Source organism: Crinia signifera, chromosome 8 (assembly GCF_055691185.1).
Source record: "Crinia signifera chromosome 8, ASM5569118v1, whole genome shotgun sequence".
NCBI classification, from domain to species: domain Eukaryota; kingdom Metazoa; phylum Chordata; class Amphibia; order Anura; family Myobatrachidae; genus Crinia; species Crinia signifera.
This window is the reverse complement of record NC_139224.1, coordinates 33,741,953-33,762,834: the sequence shown is the minus strand read 5'-3', so window position 1 is coordinate 33,762,834 and position 20,882 is coordinate 33,741,953. Positions and strand designations below refer to the sequence as shown.

General features: G+C 38.6%; 1 protein-coding gene across 3 annotated transcripts in view; it reads left to right on the top strand.

Annotated features, from left to right (window-relative positions):
• The window catches only part of TNRC6B (trinucleotide repeat containing adaptor 6B), a 125,575-nt gene extending 107,029 nt beyond the window's left edge, over positions 1-18,546 (top strand). For all 3 annotated transcript variants that reach the window (XM_083156122.1, XM_083156120.1, XM_083156121.1), the window contains 3 exons: positions 798-868; positions 967-1,106; positions 2,740-18,546. In XM_083156122.1, the coding sequence (XP_083012248.1) occupies positions 798-868; positions 967-1,106; positions 2,740-3,109 (581 nt within the window). In that variant the 3' untranslated portion in view covers positions 3,110-18,546. The remainder of the gene's footprint in view (positions 1-797; positions 869-966; positions 1,107-2,739) is intronic.
• Positions 18,547-20,882: the final 2,336 nt, after the last annotated feature.

Below are 20,882 nucleotides of genomic sequence, written 5' to 3'. Positions count from 1 at the left end.
AGTTTTTACGCGTTTGCTGCCTTTGCATCAGTGTATTCAGCCTTTGGGCATACTGTTTAGGAGTATCCCTGCGCTTGAGGGGATCACTGTAGTGCTCTCATCACTGTAGTGCTCTCTAGTGGATGGAAGAAAAAACTTAACTTGTTAAATCCTTTTCTTCACATCCATAGGGGCACAGGGGCTGCCCACTCTGATGCTCCTGGCTTGAGGGGCTGTTCATGAATTCCTTTATCCAGGTCACCTTGCTCTGTTTTATCTGATATATTCACGTCTTCTACTTATCCTTGCTCCTGTCATGAACTTGATAACTTAACTGTCTGGCAGGGGGTTGGGAGCGGGGATTAGTGGAGACGGAGCTTGAGCATGCTGGGAACGAATTCTGTAACTGTTTGTTCGGTGCCTAGGCTCCCCAGCCTATATTTCAGTGTTCACTGTCGCAAATGTGGAGCAGTTGCCTGGAGTTTTCCGGTGAATGCAGCATGCAGTGTTATATGAATATGATTACTCCCACGTGACTGAATGGTCAGTCACGATTTATTCAGTGCATTCCAACGGGGCAATATAAACATTACTGGTTGGGCATTCTCTGAACCTGGTGTTGAGAGAATGCCCAACTTTCCAACTGGATAAAGCTGAGATCTCATATCTAAAAGTGGTAAAACTCACAAGAACATATGTAAGGTCATGTTTGGTAATTGTTTAGTTGACTTGCAATGTAAGAGATGGTACCCGTACTGCATGGGTTATGGTTTATTTAGGGCCTATTGAAATTAATTTATGTTACTTGTTGTTTATAGCATCAACCTGGAGTGATGGCAGTTCTGTGCGTCCCAGTTATTGGCTGATCCTTCTTAATCTTACACCACAGGTACATGCAGCACTCTTGTTTAGTCTGTATGTTTGTTTTCCAAGACGATACATTTTAGAAAGTGGCTAGATCTGTTGTTCTTTGTGATCGTTTTCCAGATTGATGGTTCCACCCTCCGGACGATATGCATGCAGCATGGTCCCCTGCTGACATTCCATCTCAACCTCACCCAGGGCACAGCCCTCATCCGATACAGCACCAAACAGGAGGCAGCCAAGGCCCAGAATGCCCTGCACATGTAAGTCCTAAACATCGAAATTGATTAGATACATTTTATTAGATAAATCATTGTAATCAAAATTTATCTAATCTTGATTTAATTTTTTTTAATGTATATACTTTACATTTTATATCGTTTCTAGAACTCTAAAAAAAAAAAGCATGTTATAACGAAATGATTACACTTAATAAAAATTTAGGGTTACAAAAATGAAGGCCCCATACACAAGTTTGACTTGTCTGAGGGGCAAGTTGGACCTTTTTTCTTTTGAGCTCCCCTGGCAGCTCTCTGGGAGGGCTCCTTCTGACTTGGCACTTGATGTGCCATTTGTACATGCGATAAATCTCCATATATTTTTTTTTTAAAGCAGCAATCATTTACACTTCAAATTCAAACTGGTTTTGCAGTGTAAATGATTGCCACTTTAAAAAAACTGGAGATTTTTTACCAAATCTCTCACTTTCTGAATCTCTCATCCTACTAAATTTCACCTATGGTCTCCAATAGCTGGGCATACTGTGGATTGATTCCGGAAATTGTACAGTACAATAAAGAAACTTTATAATTTTCTCTCTGGTCTATGTTCCTCTTAATACAAGTCAATTTTGTGATGCCGATGTTGGTTGTGGATCCATTAGTCTACTACCATTGATTCACTAAACAATTTGTGTGCTATGGCTATTGGTTAGAGTTGGCAACTTCTATGACCTGGTGGGAACACAATTTGCATCCATGAGAGGAATTGGGCTTTTTTCCTGAAGGCAGTAGTCTGAAAGACATAATCACAATGCACCTCTGTGTCCTGCATACTAACTTATTGCACAACACTCCCGTATAAAGCTATTAAATGACAACTCTGCATTTATCACAGATTTCTGCTCACACACTCCAGATGTGCGGGCAAAAATCTACATAAAGTAGTGCTTTGGGGCTGATCGCCAGTGCCAAGGACTGACTTAACTGCAGTATGATGGCAGAGAAGCCGTTTTGGTGCTAGTACTGGGCATTCTAATATAAGAATGCGAAACACAAGTTGAGGACCCTTCACCAGCGCACTAAATAATCTAAAAAAGGACTTCCCTTATAACTTTCGGGGATGCCACACAACGAATGATAATCAAGATTCCTGGACCATACATCAATTTTCTCTAGGCATATTTTCTCATATTTGTTTCATCATAAAATGAGAAAAGAGTTCCATAGCATAATACTGTATTTTAATATACAATTTACATAACAAAAAAAATATTTTCACAATGAATAATAAAGAAAGTAAATAAAATGTCACAAAGACTTGTGCGTTAGACACAATGTTTCCGGCTTCTGGTGCATATGAAACTCCAGAAATGTAATTACCGGATGGGTTGGAATAGTCTATATAAGAACAGTTCAATACAGGTATAATTTAAATGCCTGGGCAACCTGCAGCCAGATGGTCTCCAGTAAATATACGTACCACAGCTTTCACCAGTCAGCCTGAGATACCCGCCAAAGCGTTTCGACCCACCATGGGGTCATTTTCAAAACATAGTAACATGTCAGACCAGGAGCCATTACAAAAATGATGCGTATTCTTGTTACTGTGACAGACTTTCCTTTATTTAAATACCTCATACATTCATTGTGTGTATTATTTTCCCTTTTATACTAGGTGCGTTTTGGGTAACACGACCATCCTGGCGGAATTTGCAACGGATGAGGAGGTGAGCCGTTACCTTGCACAAGCTCAGCCGCCAACTCCCTCTGCTCCTGGAGCAGGCTGGCAGCCCTTGGAAGTGGGACAGAACCATCAGGCTGAACCGGTAGGACCAGCCCTGAACCTTTTCGGAGGGACCACAGGGCTGGGACAGTGGAGCAGTGGCGGTGGTGGTAGTGACCTGCCAGGCGTGTCTCTTTGGGGTACTCCAAGCTACACATCCAGCCTGTGGGGGGTGCCCAGCACAGAGGACGCCCACCGGATGGGCAGCCCTGCCCCTTTACTACCCGGTGATCTTTTGGGAGGAGGGACCGACTCAATATGAACTTTGAACTTTCAACTCTGACCTCGTGACCTTTCAGAGCAGCAGCACTAACTTGACCTTTTTTGTGTTTTTTTTTTTTTTTTCGTTTTCAAACTTGCAATAAATACAGTTTTTTTAACTATAAAAAAAGAGAAAAAAAATAAAAAAAGAAATCAGGTGGGTGCAAGTTAAGACTCCTGATCGCCAACGTTACAAAAACCTGCGGTCACTTTCAAAGTGGTTGTGTTTTTTTCTTTCTTTTTTTTTTCTTTTTTGTGCTTGCAAATTCCTTCCTCCCCCCCACCCCCAATGAAGAGCAGAAGAAAAGGGGGAGGGAGGGATCCTGAATTAAAGGGTCTGGGGGGAGGGAGATGTAGAAAATGAAAGAAAAACAAAAAAAAAGGACAAAAACACATATCAGTCTTGAAATACTTGAATAATGAAAGCCAATGTTGAAAGACAATGTGAATTCACAAAACCTACCATTTAAGAGTCATTTTGTGCTGGGAGGGGAGGGTGCAGAGTGGGGTGTTTGTTTTATTTTTACATGGCATTTTTGGACTGCTGATAAACAAAAATAAGTTGGTGCAAAAAGGTATTTTTTGATGATGCAGGGAGGAGGGGTATTTAAAAAATTAACCAGTTTGCTGCCAGAGCGGACTGCAAAATGCTGCACATTAATGCACTAAAGTTCTCACTGGTAGCAAAGTGTTTTACCCATTCACACAGCTGTTTGTATCCAGGGTAAGTGAGTGAAATGCTCCTCTAACATGCATTATTTTAACATTTCAAGGCACGACATGGCAAAACAGCACCTGTTTCTATTCCAGTATGGGGAAGGGGTGGTTAGAGGCACTGGGGGGGAGGGGGGATTGGTAACGATGTTGGAGTGGCTGGCATAAAATATCCCAGTTGAATCTGGCTCATCTTGTATTATGTACTGTGACTGTCATGAGTTAATATTGACTGTCTGACCCTTTCACCTGAGTGCCCATGTGGGTATACCTACATAGACTTAATGTAAATATCCAATATTATGTTTATGGCATTTCTCAGCTTTCTGCAATCCACACCGCAGAAAACCTGCCCATGTGTTCGTCTAGGAGAGGGCGGCCATTTCCTGAGGAGTAACCGGTCTCCCCCGTAAACTTGATAGGCTATTTTGTCTAGCTATAAGCCCTTTTTTTGTCAGTATGTCCCTCTGAATAATGCATAAGATGCTGCATTAAATCGTCAGGATCCACATGGTGTCTTTCCTGCCAGAGGTCTATGTTTTCTAGACATGTTCTGGTAACAGAGAGGTTAATGTCTGAATTCTGGATCCTCTTACTGGTGGCGATCAGACTTTGAACTTCATCACGGCTGCAATGTGATACTGGGATGTGTGTTATGTGTGCAATTCGAAAATGTGCCCTCAGTCCGATGGCATGGCAGTCTCCCCAAAGGCAAGGAGAGCACTTGGCACTCATGCAAAGGGTGTTTTGGTATTGGGTTATTCGTATAAGCTCACATGGTAGCATTGCAAAAGATAGTGTCTTCGTTCACAAGCCTTCTGCAGGTGCTGCAAAGCTTGCACTGTATAGCTGTGACAGAAGCCCAGACGTCTGCCCCTACACTTTTTTTTTTGTTGCTTCTGTTTCTGCCTTTGCTATATTGCAGTGACAAACCTCATGCAGTTTCCATGCAAATCATCCTCTGTCACTGCAGTTGTGCTATGTTAAGCCGCAAGTTGGATCTCCAGATAAATCGCACTGACTTTTGTATTCATTGTTCCATCTGAGGCTATAAGGACCATTTCAGTTCAACTTGTCATAGAGGCACAGACAAAATGCATCATGTGAGCTGGGCTTCGGAAGTTTCTTACCTAAATTGAATTTCACCTATAGGTGGCACTATGCTAAACAGATTGGCCGTGCATAAACACCATTTTAAATGACTTAAGGAAAGACGATACCAGTTAGGTTAATCTGCTGCTAAATAGGATGGCTCTTTTTTTTCATAACAGGCATATTATGGATCTGCACCTTTTAAAAAATGCCATTAAACTATTTCTCCCAAATACTTTGCATTTACTATGAGTGTTATCATTAGGGTAAAATCTTAATTTTTTTATTTTATTTCAATCTCTTATGTGCTTTTGTGTAACTGTCATCAAAATTCTCTGTAATACAACTTTGCACTGGGTTCCATGTACCATGGTCTGATTATTATTATTATTTTCCCATTAACCAATGCTACTGCACACCTACTGAGATATTTGTTTCTTCTTAACCGTACTGTTGCCACTACCCATTCCATAACTTGCCTGTCCTATTCAGTAACTGACAAAGGGTCAGTGTATAGTAGGTGTGTGAGCGATTAATCTCTCTCATGTTCCTGTGCTATAATGCGTACATGCCGACTGTGTGCGTTCTGCATATATGTGTGTGTATGCTGCACACAAGTGCTTTGTATTTTTGGTGGCAGTTGGTAAGTATCTATGTACACCAAAGGGCACCATTTGTGATGGTACAGGATGAATTCTGAAGAATGCAAATGTGGCATGGGTCCATCTCGCAGTTACTCCTAATAGTTATTGTGAAAATTTGTTGTTGTTTTTTTTTTTCTTTGTGTTGCTACTTTTATTTTTACATTTTAGCCTTTATATCTGCGGAGCTGTAATGTGTTGGGTCTTCATTTACAGCTTACTGGATACATTTCCTACAACCAACCCATGCAAGTTATTTGCTATTTCCCGGAATTGTGATACAGCTGTTAACCCGATCAGCACCGCGCTTTTCAATATATATTATTGCTGACATTTTGGTTCGGTGGTTAAGATTACCAGTCTAGTAAAAATTCCATTATGGGTTTGGGCCATTATGTTTCCAAGAACACTCCAAGCCACACCCATAAAAATGGCGGGAGGCAGGTTTCCCATTCCAAAGGATTCTTTAGCGGAAATGTTCTTTTGCCTTTTTATGTTTTTACGGCTGAAGATTCGTCCCTTTATAACCGAAAACATTCTTCATTGCAATCAGTAAGAAAACTTACAAAAGTAAAGATGGATATTTTTGTTCTAAGAATTATTTGTGAAGTTAGGCTTGTTCCTGCAATTGCCCCTGCTGTACAACTATACATCAGTCGTACATAAAGCCTCTCATCTCTGCTTTACGTAGAATTATCTGATGAGATATAACCACCTAACCACCTTGCCTGCTAAGCATCGGTGTGACATGTTCATGTATATATTGGGGTTCCAGATCACTGAGTGAAATAGTTGTTTGTTAATCTGATCAGTAACCAGGTGCCAGTGAGCATGGAGCGTTGTGACGGACTTAACCTTAGGCTGCCTATTATTGTTGACTCTCCAGCTCTCAGGCATGTTCTTCTGTGTGCTTTATGTCTCTTGAGTTCCAGCAACACTTCTGGAATAACATTCTTCTAAAGGTGCAGTAGGTCTCTGCTTTCTCAATGTGAATGAGTTGCTGATCCCAAGTGGAAATGGGAATGTCTATGTATCCCTGTTTAGGTGCCCAGTGTTGTGCTGTGAGAGCAATCCTAATTAGTGACTTATGATAGTTGTGTTTACCAAAGCAATTTCACTTATCACTTCAGCACTTACGTCACCCTATTACTGTTTGACATATGGCTCATAACCTGGCATTTCAGCCTTTTAGGTGAACAGGAATACAATGAAAATTACATCAGCTATCCCAGTGGTTCTCAACCTCAAGTGCCCCAAACTATTCACATTTGTAAGGGTACACAGAATCGAAGGTGAAATAATTGGCTCCACCTGTGATCTTATGTGTCAAATCTGTGCACCTGCCGGGTGACCTGGAAAGCGTGCACTGTTGGGGGTACTTGAGGGCTGAGATTGAGAACCACTGAGGTGAACTGTGTTCTTTCATGAGGAAATTAATTTAGAGATCACATGAGTCTAACAGAGCAAATCCGTTTGTGGCAATGAGGGACATTGCGGATCTTCACAAGCACATGTATGGGTTGCAAAGCAAAGTCTGTGATGTCTGTGGCTGCAAGTTGCCTTGGAACAGTCCTGCTGCAGTTGTCTTTATTTTGAACTTTTTATGACTGGTCACTGGTTGCTGAGCAGTGGCCTTCATCTATGCATTATTGGGAGCGGTTTAGTTCATGCTATAGTAGTTACAGTAAGGGCACTGCTGCTTGGAACTCGAAGGCCGTACTATGAGTGTGTGTGGAAGACTTGGATCTGGCATTTACATTTTTCACTTGTTCTGTGAGTGAGGGATTTTTTTTGGGGGGGGGGGGGGTCCTTTTTATGTAAAGCATCTACTATTGTGTTAATCTACTTCAATTTCTAAGATTGAATTGAAAACTTAACTACAGACCTTCATTTTCCGTCATGAAACAAATATGCACTAATCCATACATGCCTATAAACAGCTTTAGTTGGCCTTGTGCAAATTAACTAATTTGAGCAGATATCTTACTAATGGTTCCTTTTACCTTTTTGCTCATATGTTAGTGAATGACCCGCAGCATCATATGGACATGACATTTACTACATGACAGATATAGGACATTCGTCCACAATGATCTGGCTCCAGATCCTCCCCCCCCCCGTGTATTTCCCACTAGTTTGTAATTACCCCTTAATGTATTTTTGAGGATGGAGGGAATTGCTATTTGGCCTTTTACTACATCATTTTCAATACCTAGAATAAGAGAGTTGGTTCACTTATGTCCTTTTACAGCTTGTCTGAGCACTACTAATGCCAAAAGATGTTCTTGACTAAATCTGACTGCTCATTGTGTCATTGATCTATTTCTAAATCTAGCGATTGGGCCTCTACATCGTTCCCCAGAAATAAAAGAAAGCCAATGTATACTGTAGCTCTACCAAAATGTCAATTGCAAGTATATTGGCAGTATAATATGTATCTTTCTTTCGAACACCCTTATGTTTGCAATATGAATTTCTTGGGATTTTAGTCTATAGATTGAAGTCATCGCACATAATCTTGTGCAATGTCCACAATGATGGGTGTAGATTTGTAGATTGCACATGACTCTTCTCTGGAGCAATCCTTGCAAACACAGGCACTCATTGGATGTATGAAAACCATGTTTGTTTGTTTTTTGCTGTACTGCCTTTCATCCCCATGCATTATACACTGGACATCCATTTTATGACCTATAAAGGGGGCGCAATGCATTATCCAATGCATAAGCCTGATTGTGGTTTGAGATGCAGTAAGAAAGAGAAGATCGCTGTGCAGATTTAGATTTGGGAGGGCACATCCAAACTTCAGTCTAAATTCCAGTGTAAATATAAAGCTGCTCAATATGTGTGGGCTACACGCAAAAGCAGCCAGTTTTTGCCCTGCAGGCAAAACAATGTATTTGTTTGCATTGTAACATGGTTTATCCAGGCACGCGGTTACTTGTTTTTTCTTACTTTATACCCATATCAGAATCAGGCCTATAGTTACATCCTAGGGACAGACATTATTCTGGTTGTTGCCATTTGTTTTGCCAAATGCAGGAAAGAATTACAGGGCATATATATGGAAATTGGTGCACAGTGAACTGCAAGGAAAGCACAGCCTAAGTCTATATTAGACTCCTCTGCTCCAGTTTTGACAAATGTTCTCCTATTGGAAGTACGGGATAATGGTTTTGTTGAACAGCTGTTCTGCTGCATTTCTGCCTTCAATCCTCTGATTGCAGTAATGACATACCGAAAGACCATGTTTGTGCATTTATTCCACCATTCGCTAACCCTACACAACTAGCTATTCATTGCCTTTTCTGCACTGTATTTCTATGTAAAGAAAAACTCCAATGCAGAAATGATATTTTTGGAACGTGCTGCTAATTTTTAATACAGAATTTGTTATAAAGAAAAAAAACCTTACTAGTTGTATATTTCACACATTTAAAGGTCATGTGTACCCAATTCATAGTATATCTTTTTTCTCACTATTTTTATCTTCGGCGAATTGCATGGGCATGTGAAGCGGTTTTGCATCGAAGATGTATATTTTAGATATAAAAATGATAAATGATCATAAATCATTCTTTGTTAGAGAACAACTTGTTCAAGGCACCTACTAAGTACAATGCCAGCTGCCCTTATAGCAGGCATGGCCAACAAAGGCCCTCCAGCTGTTGTGAAACGACACATCCCAGCATACCTTGCTTTAGCATTCACTAATAGCAAAACTGTGGCAAGGCATGATGGGACTTGTAGTTTCACAACAGCTGGAGGGCCATAGATTGACCATGCCTGCCTTTATAGGGCTACTCCAATATTCTTCAAAATGTAATCTATTGCAAAGCAATGGCCCGGTAACCTCACTGATGGAGAAAGACCCTTTGAACCCTTTCACTTTACTGTATTAATAGTTTGACCTTTCAAACATACAGTACTTGTCAGTTAAAATGAACAGAATCCTCCCCATAATAAAAGCGAACGCTTAACCATCATTGTTTACTGAATTCCAAAGCGCCAGTCAGTTGTAAGAAGACAGTCAATACTACAGCAATACATTTTAAGTGTAATTGCAAAGCAAAGTACACGTCTGCAAGAGTACATGGATACAATGAGAATAGTAACAAATGAGACAAGAAATAGGTCAAATAAAACAGGAATACAATAAGCACAATAGCAGGTGTGTGGTATAAGCAGTCGTGCTCGAACAGGAAGTATGATGTGCACAATCAGCAAGACACTCAAAAGTCTGTGTGGGACATAGGATGTAGGCTGACATACATGAGATGTAGGATGGGACAAACATGGTAGGCCAACATACCTGAGACCAGGGTAGGGAGGAGCTTGACAACTTACATTCTAGATTTAATTATTTCTTCTTATTTTAATGGCTCTGTAGTAAAATATCTATTGAGTCATGTTAAGGAGTTATCACCAGTATTTTCTAATGGTCTGAGGCTTCAGAGCCTATTAGGGGACACCGTTGTTCAGCAACAGCCTGCAAACTGCATTACAGTATATTGAAAGTAATTGACTTACTGTATGAAACCAGCCAGGAATAATCCATATAATTTAATGCCTTGGTTAATCAGTTGGTACTGGGATGTTGTTGTGTTATGATGCTATTGTGAAAATCCCCCCTTAAAGGAACTGTGGGGTAAATGTATGAAGCTTGGAGAAGTGGTTTCTATCCCCATAAAGAACGTTATGTGATAAAAGCACCAGCCAATCGGCTCTAATATGTAAATTGACAGTAAAGAGCTGATTGGCTGGAGCATTATCGCCTTGCACATAAAGGGGCAGATGTATTAAGCCTGGAGAAGAGATAAACTGGAGATAAAGTGGAGATAACTTGGAAGAGTTAACGCACCAGCACCAGCCAATCAGCTGTGTTTGAAATATGACAGTTGGGATCTGATTGGCTGGTGCGTTATCTCCTTCCACTTTATCTCCAGTTTATCTCTTCACCAGGCTTAATACATCTGCCCCAACATTCTTTATGGGGATAGATACCACTTCTCCAAGCTTCATACATGTGCCCCTGCGTGACTCGTTGAAGAGCTAGCTGAGGACTTCCATTGTTTTTGCCCTGGGAACATCGGAGATAAAACCATTGATCTATTGTTCGGCACTTAAACCGTCTGTGTAGCTGCTATTGTATACTTCAGCAGATCTGTGTTTTGTATTTATTTATTGTTATTCTATGTTGTGAAAGCTTACTGTACATCCATATTTATGCAAAAAAAAGTATGCCTGTTTCTGCTAAAACATTGCAGCACCAAGATGCCTTCCTGTGTGTTGTCATTTGCATCATTAAACTGATGTGCAGTATGTGCAAGGTTGCAAAGCTCCAGCATTGATACACACCTTACATACTGAAGTAATTAGGCTAGAGTGCCATTGACTGTTCCTCTAGAACATAAAATAGGTAGCTTGTGGCTTTGAAGCTGGGATAAAGTCCTAGCTTACCTGTCGGGACTCTCTGGGGATTAGTTTCACAACCGCTTCAGAGCAGAGGTTACCCAAACCCAATGTACAGTACTGCATCAGATAAGCTGTCCATACCAAAAGTTGCCTACCTTTTACCTTGTATGTGCACCATTTACCAATGTGCTTCATTTCTCATTGTATGGAAAAAATTTTGAAAGTGAATAATTCTCTGATGTCAACCATTTACACATGGTAATATGGTCCTGTATATCATCCTGCAGAGAATTAGTGGTAGTATATATAATTGTGGCACCACCGCAGATCTATTGGCTGTGGTTAGAGTATCATTTGGACAGAGTCCCGTATGGCTTATTGAACATTGTAAGCAGGAGATGGACAAGCAGTATGTCGAACCCCACATGCCGACATTGGAGTACTGCCATGTAAGGTATCTTGATTTGTCTCTGCTTTAGGAGTTTAAATACATTGGTATTTCATTGTGTTTAAAGTTAAAGATTTGGATGTGACAATGTTTTACATCGCAGTACTGATGTGTCCAATTCAAAATCTCACTGTCCACCTTCTGCTTATAGACATTGACTGTTTGGGAGAAAACCCTTTGACGTATTAGTACAGAGACTGCTTTTTGCCTAATTGGGACATCCCGTTTCTCTTCTATCTTAAACGTGCACCCCACATCTGGCTTTAAAAGTGGTAAAACCATGACCAGTTAATAAAAGATGCTCACTTTCATATTTAAAATGTATTAGATTTTATATTTAAAAAATTGCGTCTTCGGTCATTGGTCCCTTTTTGTGTCTTCTGATTAGTACAATATTTGTGAAGGCACTTCTGATTTCAAAATGTATTGGAAGTTGAACATTGTTGCAAAACTGTCCTGAATTACTCACCACAATTATCACTTTTCTGAAAGATAATTTATGGGTGGTATGAAATTGCATTTAATTATGTTTTGACCTTCTGTAATTTAGAATGTAATTAAACCCTAAATCTATGTTGAATACGTAAGGCCAGTTGATGAGGTTTATTCATACTGTAGAATTATATATCGTTTGTTAGGTAGTAATCTTTGGGGGAAATATCATAGCCTGCGACTCTTCCCAGCGACTCTGCATGGTGTTCTAAAGTGGCAAACGTAAAAGTCCAAACCACTTTAAAACATTGCGCAATCTTACTGGGATCTCGGCGATGCCTCGAAGTTGCAGGCTATTACATTTGTCTATGGGGGCAAAGACAGCAGTGTTCTGTCACCTCACTTTTCATTCATTCACATACTTTTATTTTCAGGTCTTCGGTAAAGCTGTCTCACAGGGCAGCTATGCTGAAAAATGGGGGTCTTTTGTGGGAGTATAACATTTGTTGCGTTTTAGATGTTCAAAAGAAAAATTTATTTTATGTTCATTTAATCCAGATCTGTCAATGCCAACTGAAAGCTTATAGCCAAGCAGCACTGACATTAATGCAAAGCTCTGTTAATTAAAAGAAAATGTAAAAAAAAAAAAAAACATAAGTATGTTTTGAGTGATAAATTTTGAATTTGCGTTCTGTTGTTCTCTTGTTTTTCTGTGTAACCAAAAATGCTAAGCGCTATGTTGTAATGCCTTTGAATGTCCTGATTTATTTTGTGATCAATGCTACAGTTAAATGGTTTCCTGTTTTCTCTCACATATGTGATTAAACTTGGGTGTTTCTCCGATAAAGGATGAGCAAACCTAGGTTGCCGGTAGCTTTCTCTCATAATGCCCAGCTAGTAGCCAGGGGACATTTCTCTTAGAAACTGTATTTTAATGTGCAAGGACATCTCCAATTGCTCACATTAACCATTTTTCAAAGCTGACTCCAGCTTTTTGTGTACATGTTGGACATACAGTACTGTAGAACAACGTCTATGAGCTTAAGCAATGTTCGTGAGAGTGCAGCTCATCCACCTGCCATCCACATAACAGTGGGTTACATTTATTCCCATTACATTACAGGCTTCATAACTGCGGCCTCCACTCTGCAGGTACCTGGTGCACTTTAAGAGGGTGCTCTTCTGAGATGGACATAGTGTAAAATAAAATACAATGTTGCCACTTTAGAGCCTGTGTATACGCCTTCGGTGTTAACTGTGTGTGGGTACGTTTAGTTATTCAAGAACTTTCTTTAGATGTTGGTTTTAATGGTAGCACATGATCACTTCAAAATGTGTAAAGATCTGTAAATAAGCTTTGAGTGACGCATCTCTTGGCAGGAGTGCGGCCACAGCATGTGGCTTTTTTTCAGCAGAGTGATCTCTCTTTACAGACTATGTAATTGATATACACAACCTAAGCACAACAGTCTAGTTACCTAGACAACGGCATTAAGAACTAGCGATATTGCACAATGTGCAAATATGCTGTAGGTGGAACACAATTTATATCAGCTGATTGCTTTCTGCAGTTACGGTGGTGGTGATTTTGTCATCGTGTTGGATAGATAGAGGGTATTTTTTTTCCACAATTCGTAGGAATGCTTGTTCCTTGCGCACAAACTATGCACATGTGTTTTATTCATGATCTCTGTGGAAAAACCCAGTCACATTTTGTAATATGCCCCCTGTTAAATGTGATTTTACATATACTTTAGTGTATTGCAAGTAGAGATGAGCGGGTTAGATTTTACTCAAATTTACTTAGATCTCAAAACAGGATCTTACTGTCTGTCCAAAACATATGACCGCCATAGCCAATTGTAAAAATCCAAAATTGCAAATCATTTCTCGAAAAAGGGCTGAGTGAATATGAACCAGCTCATCTCTAATTGCAAATACCTGACCGTTTCCTCTGCAAACACTGACACTCCCTGTTCCAAAAGCAAGAACTGACCTATCTGGCTTATTGCACTCACACAGCATGTGCTGCTCCTGAGCTGTGCGGTGATGGATAGAGACTGCAAAGTATTTGTAACAATTTTATATTGGTAAGCATATGTGGTTATGCGGAGCTTAATATTTGGGGCAGGTGGCTATTCCTGTAGAGCAATCGACTCATTTTAACTGGAGTTTCTTAATTTGAGGTTGTTAGTGCTTAACGCTGACCTATTTCACTCTGCCCCTTCTATTCCTTACTTATGCTTCTTTTATTGTCATGTCAACATTGTTTTAAAATAATTGTTTTTGCTTATATATTTCTATTTGGATAAAAAATAAAGCTAATGCGTTATTTTATTTACAGTTTAAATCTGAAAAATAGATATCAGATTTGCAATTCTATGTCTTGTCCCATCCCTAGCCATTGGCTCGATACTCTCAGAGTATTGAGTAAATGGATGGATGGAATAAGTCCAATTAATGCAGTACAGAGGGCCATACATAGACATAAGATTGCAAAACTATAGTACGTGTTACAGTATATACAGTCTACTACAGAGTGTATTTATCTAGGGTTCAAGATTGTACTGGTATTGTTTGCAAAGTCCATCCTTAACCACAAAATAAGCCTTCACATAAGGTGAATATTTATTATATCCATCTTTCTCGTTTACTTCATATGTATAGTGTAATGTAAACTTATGCTGGCCACATATCAGACCAACTTTCCTCCAACCATCCATCTAGTGGATGGAATAAAAATATGGTACTGGATGGGAGCAAAGGACAATCAGAAATGTGCTTGAAAACTCAGGCAAATGGACAAAACATTCAGTCAAATTGTTTAAATCAAACAGGTTTAGCTACAGTACCATGTCTGAGCGACCGTTTTTGTCCTTTTCCAGATTTTGGGAGCAAGTTTCTGAAGTAAATATTAAATTTGCTCCCATCCAGTACCATATTTTTATTCCATCCAAGCAACTAGTTGGATGGTTGGAGGAAAGTTGGTCTGATGTGTGGCCAGCATTAATTTTCTTTCTTGCTCATATTTTTGGAACTCTATGTGAGATTTTACCTGCTTATAGTTTACTGATGTTTTTACAAAAACATTTTTTTGTTTTTTTTTATTACATAAACTGGAAATGACTGGGCCATCTTTTTCTCTTCCAAATTTTCACAGGCAGGATAGAATATATTTTTCAGTAAGAGTTGAGATAATATAATGGCCTGGCTTCTTAAGATCAAGAATCAAACATTTTAAACAACACTTTATTTAGATTTATTTTAATGTAAGATCCAACTTCTTTCAATTAAAAATAAAACAATTAAAAGGTTAATTTAGATACCCAGTTGTCTCTATCTTAAAATTCTCTTTTTCCATAAACACCAAGAACAAAGATTTCAGTCCTTTGCCAGCAAAAAGAACATGTTTTTTAAGTCACATGTCTATTTTGGGTGGTTGATTTGTTTTAGACCTAAAGAAATTTTTTTTTTTTTTTTAAATATTACTGAAGGGAATAATTGCTGAAGGAAGTTATCTTTGGAGAGATTTATACAAGAACCACAAGAAAAGTAGTCGAGAAAAGGATATTTTTTTAAACAATGTAACAATAAAACTACAGTGTAATTGTCCATTTAAATTTGCATACTATAACTACTGTGAATATTTGAATATACAAAACCTAGTAAAATCATTTTTCTAAATATCAAATATTATTTTGGAGAGTGACTTTACATTTTGATTTTAATGCATTTGGGTTGGTACCATTTTACCCTGCGTTGGCAATCCAAAACTTGGCAACTTTAGTTAAAAAATGGCTTTCCAAAAAAAAAAGTAAAAAAAAAAATGCACTATATACAGTATGATTCATGTACATATGTACCTGCAGGAGGAAACTGAGCTTTGAAATAAACTTGAGGTTGACATGGAAGGGAACAAATTTAAAGATTAAAAATGAAAAAAAAAAATCACAGGAATAAAGCTGCCTCTTGTTTGTGTTACCACTTGGTTTTATTGTTTATTTTATCAGGATGGGTTGAAGGCCACGTTTTCTTTCTTTAGTGTTTTTTTGCCAGTTGTCTATATATAAATGGTCATTAGTCCCAGGTTTTAGGCATTTTGTGTACCCTTCTTCTCCCCATCTTTATAATTAAGGTGACAACTAGTGTTTGTAATTAAAACTTTTTTGAAAATTAGCTAATTTTTTAAACCTAATGCTGATAGAAATAATTTGATAAGAACTTTGAACAGTTTTTGCTGTGGTTACGACCCATTCCTGATACTTACAACATGTTAGTAAATTTAGTAAATAAGCCTTCAAGTGCTACACAATGCCATATAGGGTTTCAGTCTGCAATGCTTGACAATACCTTAAAGTCCAGTTTGTTTTTTCATAGCCACTTGTTCGATAACCCTCTGCAACTCAAAGGTGTTTTATATGTGAACTCCATATTACGGGACTGGGTGATGGGCTTAAACTGACTGTCCATTGTTTACAATCCATAAATGGATTGGTCAGTGCCATTTGCCCACCATGACATTTTCCTTAAGTGTTTAACATATAAATAACTGCTTTTCCCATCGCTGCCAAAGGTATTATCTGTTTGTAAGCTTTTACTGGTTTTTGACTGTGTGTACAAAATTTTACATTTTTACTGTCGGATGTTTTGATGGTTCTCAGACCAAATGTGTCTTGCAATCTGGATTGATGTTTCTGGGTATCAAGAACGGTAACGATTATAATCTGGAGTCATCTGGGAGATGTCTTAAATTGTTTCTAGGTTCCTTTACCTGCTTTAATTAAACATGAAGTAACTGATGAGTAAGAAATGTTGCTGTTGCAGAAATTTATGTTTACTAGATTACAAGTGTGCTGAAAAATTACCTCCCTTCATCTGCTTGTCTTGTGATTCTTGGGAGATATTTCCAAGCTCAGGGGACTGGTTTACTGGGAATAGGTGTGAGCAAAGTAAAGTGAAATCACAACCAAGGGTTTGCAAGAAGTAATAGAAGATGGAAGACCCATTCCTCCTTTTTATATCACGGAAGCAGGAATAGCTCTTTGATTACAGATTGAATAATGTAATTGAGTGTGATGGTCTCTGCTTAAGGTTATTTACTGATCCGACTCCAGGAAATAACAAGTAGTCACAGGTGTATTATGTACTGCAGTGGTCCACTAACAAAGTACTGATTATAATATATAATCTTTTTTTTTTCCTTGATGCCTGATGAGTCAACATTATATCGGAGCCTCCAGCAGTAAAATACTTGTATAGTCCTGAATACACGATGAATCTCTCAAGCCCTTCATCAGAATTCAGTGTTACGTTCTGAGCTATACTTGAATTTACTCTGCTTCTATCTTATGAAGCATTGTGGGTCTTGATTCCTAAACATTGTTCAGGTCTAAGACTCCTTCCAGCGTACTTAGGTGAACAGATATCATGGCAATTCCATCGGCACAATACCGATCTATCTTGATCCATCTTCAGTTTGCTTCCAAACTTGGGATATATGGAAGCTGCATGAGATGTCCAGCAAGACTCCTTTACAGTGAATGGATATCTTTAAACCTGGGTAAACCGGTGTGTATGTGTGTGTATATATATATATATATATATATATATATATATATATATATATATATATATGTTTTGGTTAGATAACAGAACCTTCTTATCTGTAACAATGGCCAATGGGGTGTTAATACACTGCAAGTGAAACACTGCCAATGGCTGTCTAAAACTAACCTGCAAAAAATATAGTTACCCAGTAAGGCAGTTATGAGCTTGCTTGTATGTATGTGTGTGTGTCCCTTTGGGGGGGTGTTTTCTCTTATTTGTGCCTCCTGGTATATTACAGTATATGGTCTACATCGCCGGTGCTCAATGTTTTCCTGATTGCATTGTTGACTAGTTATGCTAGGAAAAAAAAAATCTGAGAATCTGGTTCTTCAGCACTCTAATCACTTCCTCAGTCTACATTTCTCGTTATCTTGTAATGTCATTTCTTTTTCCCTCAGCATCCTAGTCCAACAGTCACATTTCAGCATATCCATCCAATACGACACCCCTTCTATTTTATATATGCATAAAATTACAGTTTGTTTTTTTTTCTTCCCTGCAGACCATGTTTGAAATCCTTAATAGTATTGTGGTACTTACAAGAAGGAAATGTTTGTTTTTTGTTTTTTTGTCAATTCATGCAAACTAAAATGTTTAAACTCTATTAAGTTGTGTATAAGCTGAGACTGTAGTCTTTATTTTACAATTATTTGTGTTTTGCAGCAGCTGGTACTGTATCATTACATATGACTCAGAGGCAGACCCAGATTATTGGGAAATAGGGGGGTTGGGGGGGTTGCCAGGATTATTCTGGATGCTTTGGTTAATGTCTGTAACTTCTCAAGAATACCTGTCAGATGTTATATATATTTATCCACTCTCTACCAGAATCTCATAACACTGAGGACCATTCTGGTAGAAAAGGGATTTACATGTGGAGTCTTCTGAAAACTCAGTTTTGTTTTATTTTCAAGGGGGGAAAGGTCGGAGCTTTTAACAAGCTTATTATTTTTCTTGTTTTAGAAAACATTTGATTGTATTATGTGCAACTTTGTTGCTTCACATTATAACTACGACAAGATATTTTTGGGGGGTTTCTTGGAATACAAAGTCTATTAAAATGTGTTTGGCTGCTAAAGCATTAATTCATTTGGCTCCTGTCATATTTTTTTTTCTTTTTATGGATCAATATTGTAGCGGACAACTGAATTGTGAACTTTTTGTTTTGTTTTTAGAAGAAAATTTGAATGAATGGAAAAAAAATTCTTAGCAAGTGATCTACATACAGGACAAAAAAAAAAATTACAAAATAAATACATGAACCATAAGGGTTAGGTCCATCAACAGTACACACATATAAAATAACCCTTTGCAGTCCAAATTTATTTTTGTTTTCTGTAATTCAAACGTATGGTTTAAATTAATTGTAATTTTTATTATTCAAAAATGGTCTACAATGAATGTTGAATGATGTTTAATGTTCATATTTTAAAGTGGCTCACCATTGGATCTGCTACTAGCGCTAGGGCTGTTGAGCCTGAGTAGATATTGGACCTGAAAGGGTTAAGAAATAGTATTTCATTTTTAATTGTGTGAAGAAGTGCAGATGAAGTAGCACACAGAGGGGAAGATATAGGTTGTTGACCGTCCACAAAAAAAAAAAAGGAAAGTGAAAAATGAAAGAGGGGAGGATGGGTCAGGTGGATGTAGTGAGGGTAGTTTGTCCACACACACAATCAAATAATGAAGGTTGTTAAAGGATTTAAGTTCAATTCTGGGAGAACATGAAAACGGGAGGTCCAATGTTTTAGTAAAACTGATCGAAAAGCCCCTAGGATGCTAGTAGTAATGTATTCTAGAGCCATACTTAACCCTTTGCGTCTGAGAGATGTTTAAAATATCCACTAAAAATGCCAACATCACTTACATTTGTTATATAAATTCAAATAAAAAATGTTATGTAAAAAAAAAAAGATATTTCCTATATATTTAAACATTTATAGGTCATTATGATGAATAAAAATATTTGTCTGCCAGTTTTCACACCTAGTTTGACAAATTCACTTGGCACTCAATGGGTTAAGCAGTGATCTCCCCCGTAGTTGGACCTATGTTATAGAAGGATAGGGGGTTAGGAAACCATATAACTCAGGCGCTTGGAGTAAGATGTTGCAAAAGCCACTATCTCAATGGTAGAAATTTATTGAAAAATACATGTATAAAAAGATTGAAAAAAGAAGAAAAATTTTTTTCACTCACATAAAAATTCAAGTAGATTGTACCAAGTCAGAATCGTCCCGTGTGTATGCAGGGAGTGGAGGATGTTTTTAAAACCTCCTTATATCCGGGCTTGTTTGTAATCCAAAGTGTCTGTGTAGACAGAAGCGTCTGTGTAGACAGAAGTGTTATCAGGCTCCCCGACAGTTGCTGCAGCCGTGGGACCGGCTTCCAGTGTGAAGGGAGATCTGTGCACTGATGTCAATTTGGCAGATAAAGATCTTGCAGCTACGTCCCGGTCCAGGATATTTGCGGAGAGGGATTTTTGATGCTGCTGTTAACTGATATGAATTTCTGTAGCTCTGTCCAAGAATAAGATTCTGCAGAGATATTTGTAATTCCGTCCCGGCAAAAGTATAGGTGTTTAGTAGAGACCACGTCCACCTGCCGCCGGCGTGGTCTCTACTAAACACCTATACTTTTGCCGGGACGGAATTACAAATATCTCTGCAGAATCTTATTCTTGGACAGAGCTACAGAAATTCATATCAGTTAACAGCAGCATCAAAAATCCCTCTCCGCAAATATCCTGGACCGGGACGTAGCTGCAAGATCTTTATCTGCCAAATTGACATCAGTGCACAGATCTCCCTTCACACTGGAAGCCGGTCCCACGGCTGCAGCAACTGTCGGGGAGCCTGATAACACTTCTGTCTACACAGACGCTTCTGTCTACACAGACACTTTGGATTACAAACAAGCCCGGATATAAGGAGGTTTTAAAAACATCCTCCACTCCCTGCATACACACGGGACGATTCTGACTTGGTACAATCTACTTGAATTTTTATGTGAGTGAAAAAAATTTTTCTTCTTTTTTCAATCTTTTTATACATGTATTTTTCAATAAATTTCTACCATTGAGATAGTGGCTTTTGCAACATCTTACTCCAAGCGCCTGAGTTATATGGTTCCCTAACCCCCTATCCTTCTATACACACACTGTGTCGGCTGATTGAACTGACTGGGAACCCTTTCTTGGGCTGCTGGTATAGAGGCGCACTAGATAAATCACACACCACCTTTTTGCACATACGGACCTATGTTTTAGTTTTTTCTTTTGACCTTTAGCTGCTATGGCCAAATGGACGTCGAGTGACGTCAGGGACACACACCGGTAAAAAAAAATATTTATGCGAAAATGGTTATAATATTTATTTATTAAGTTTCATATATAGCGCACACATATTCCGCAGCGCTTTACAGAG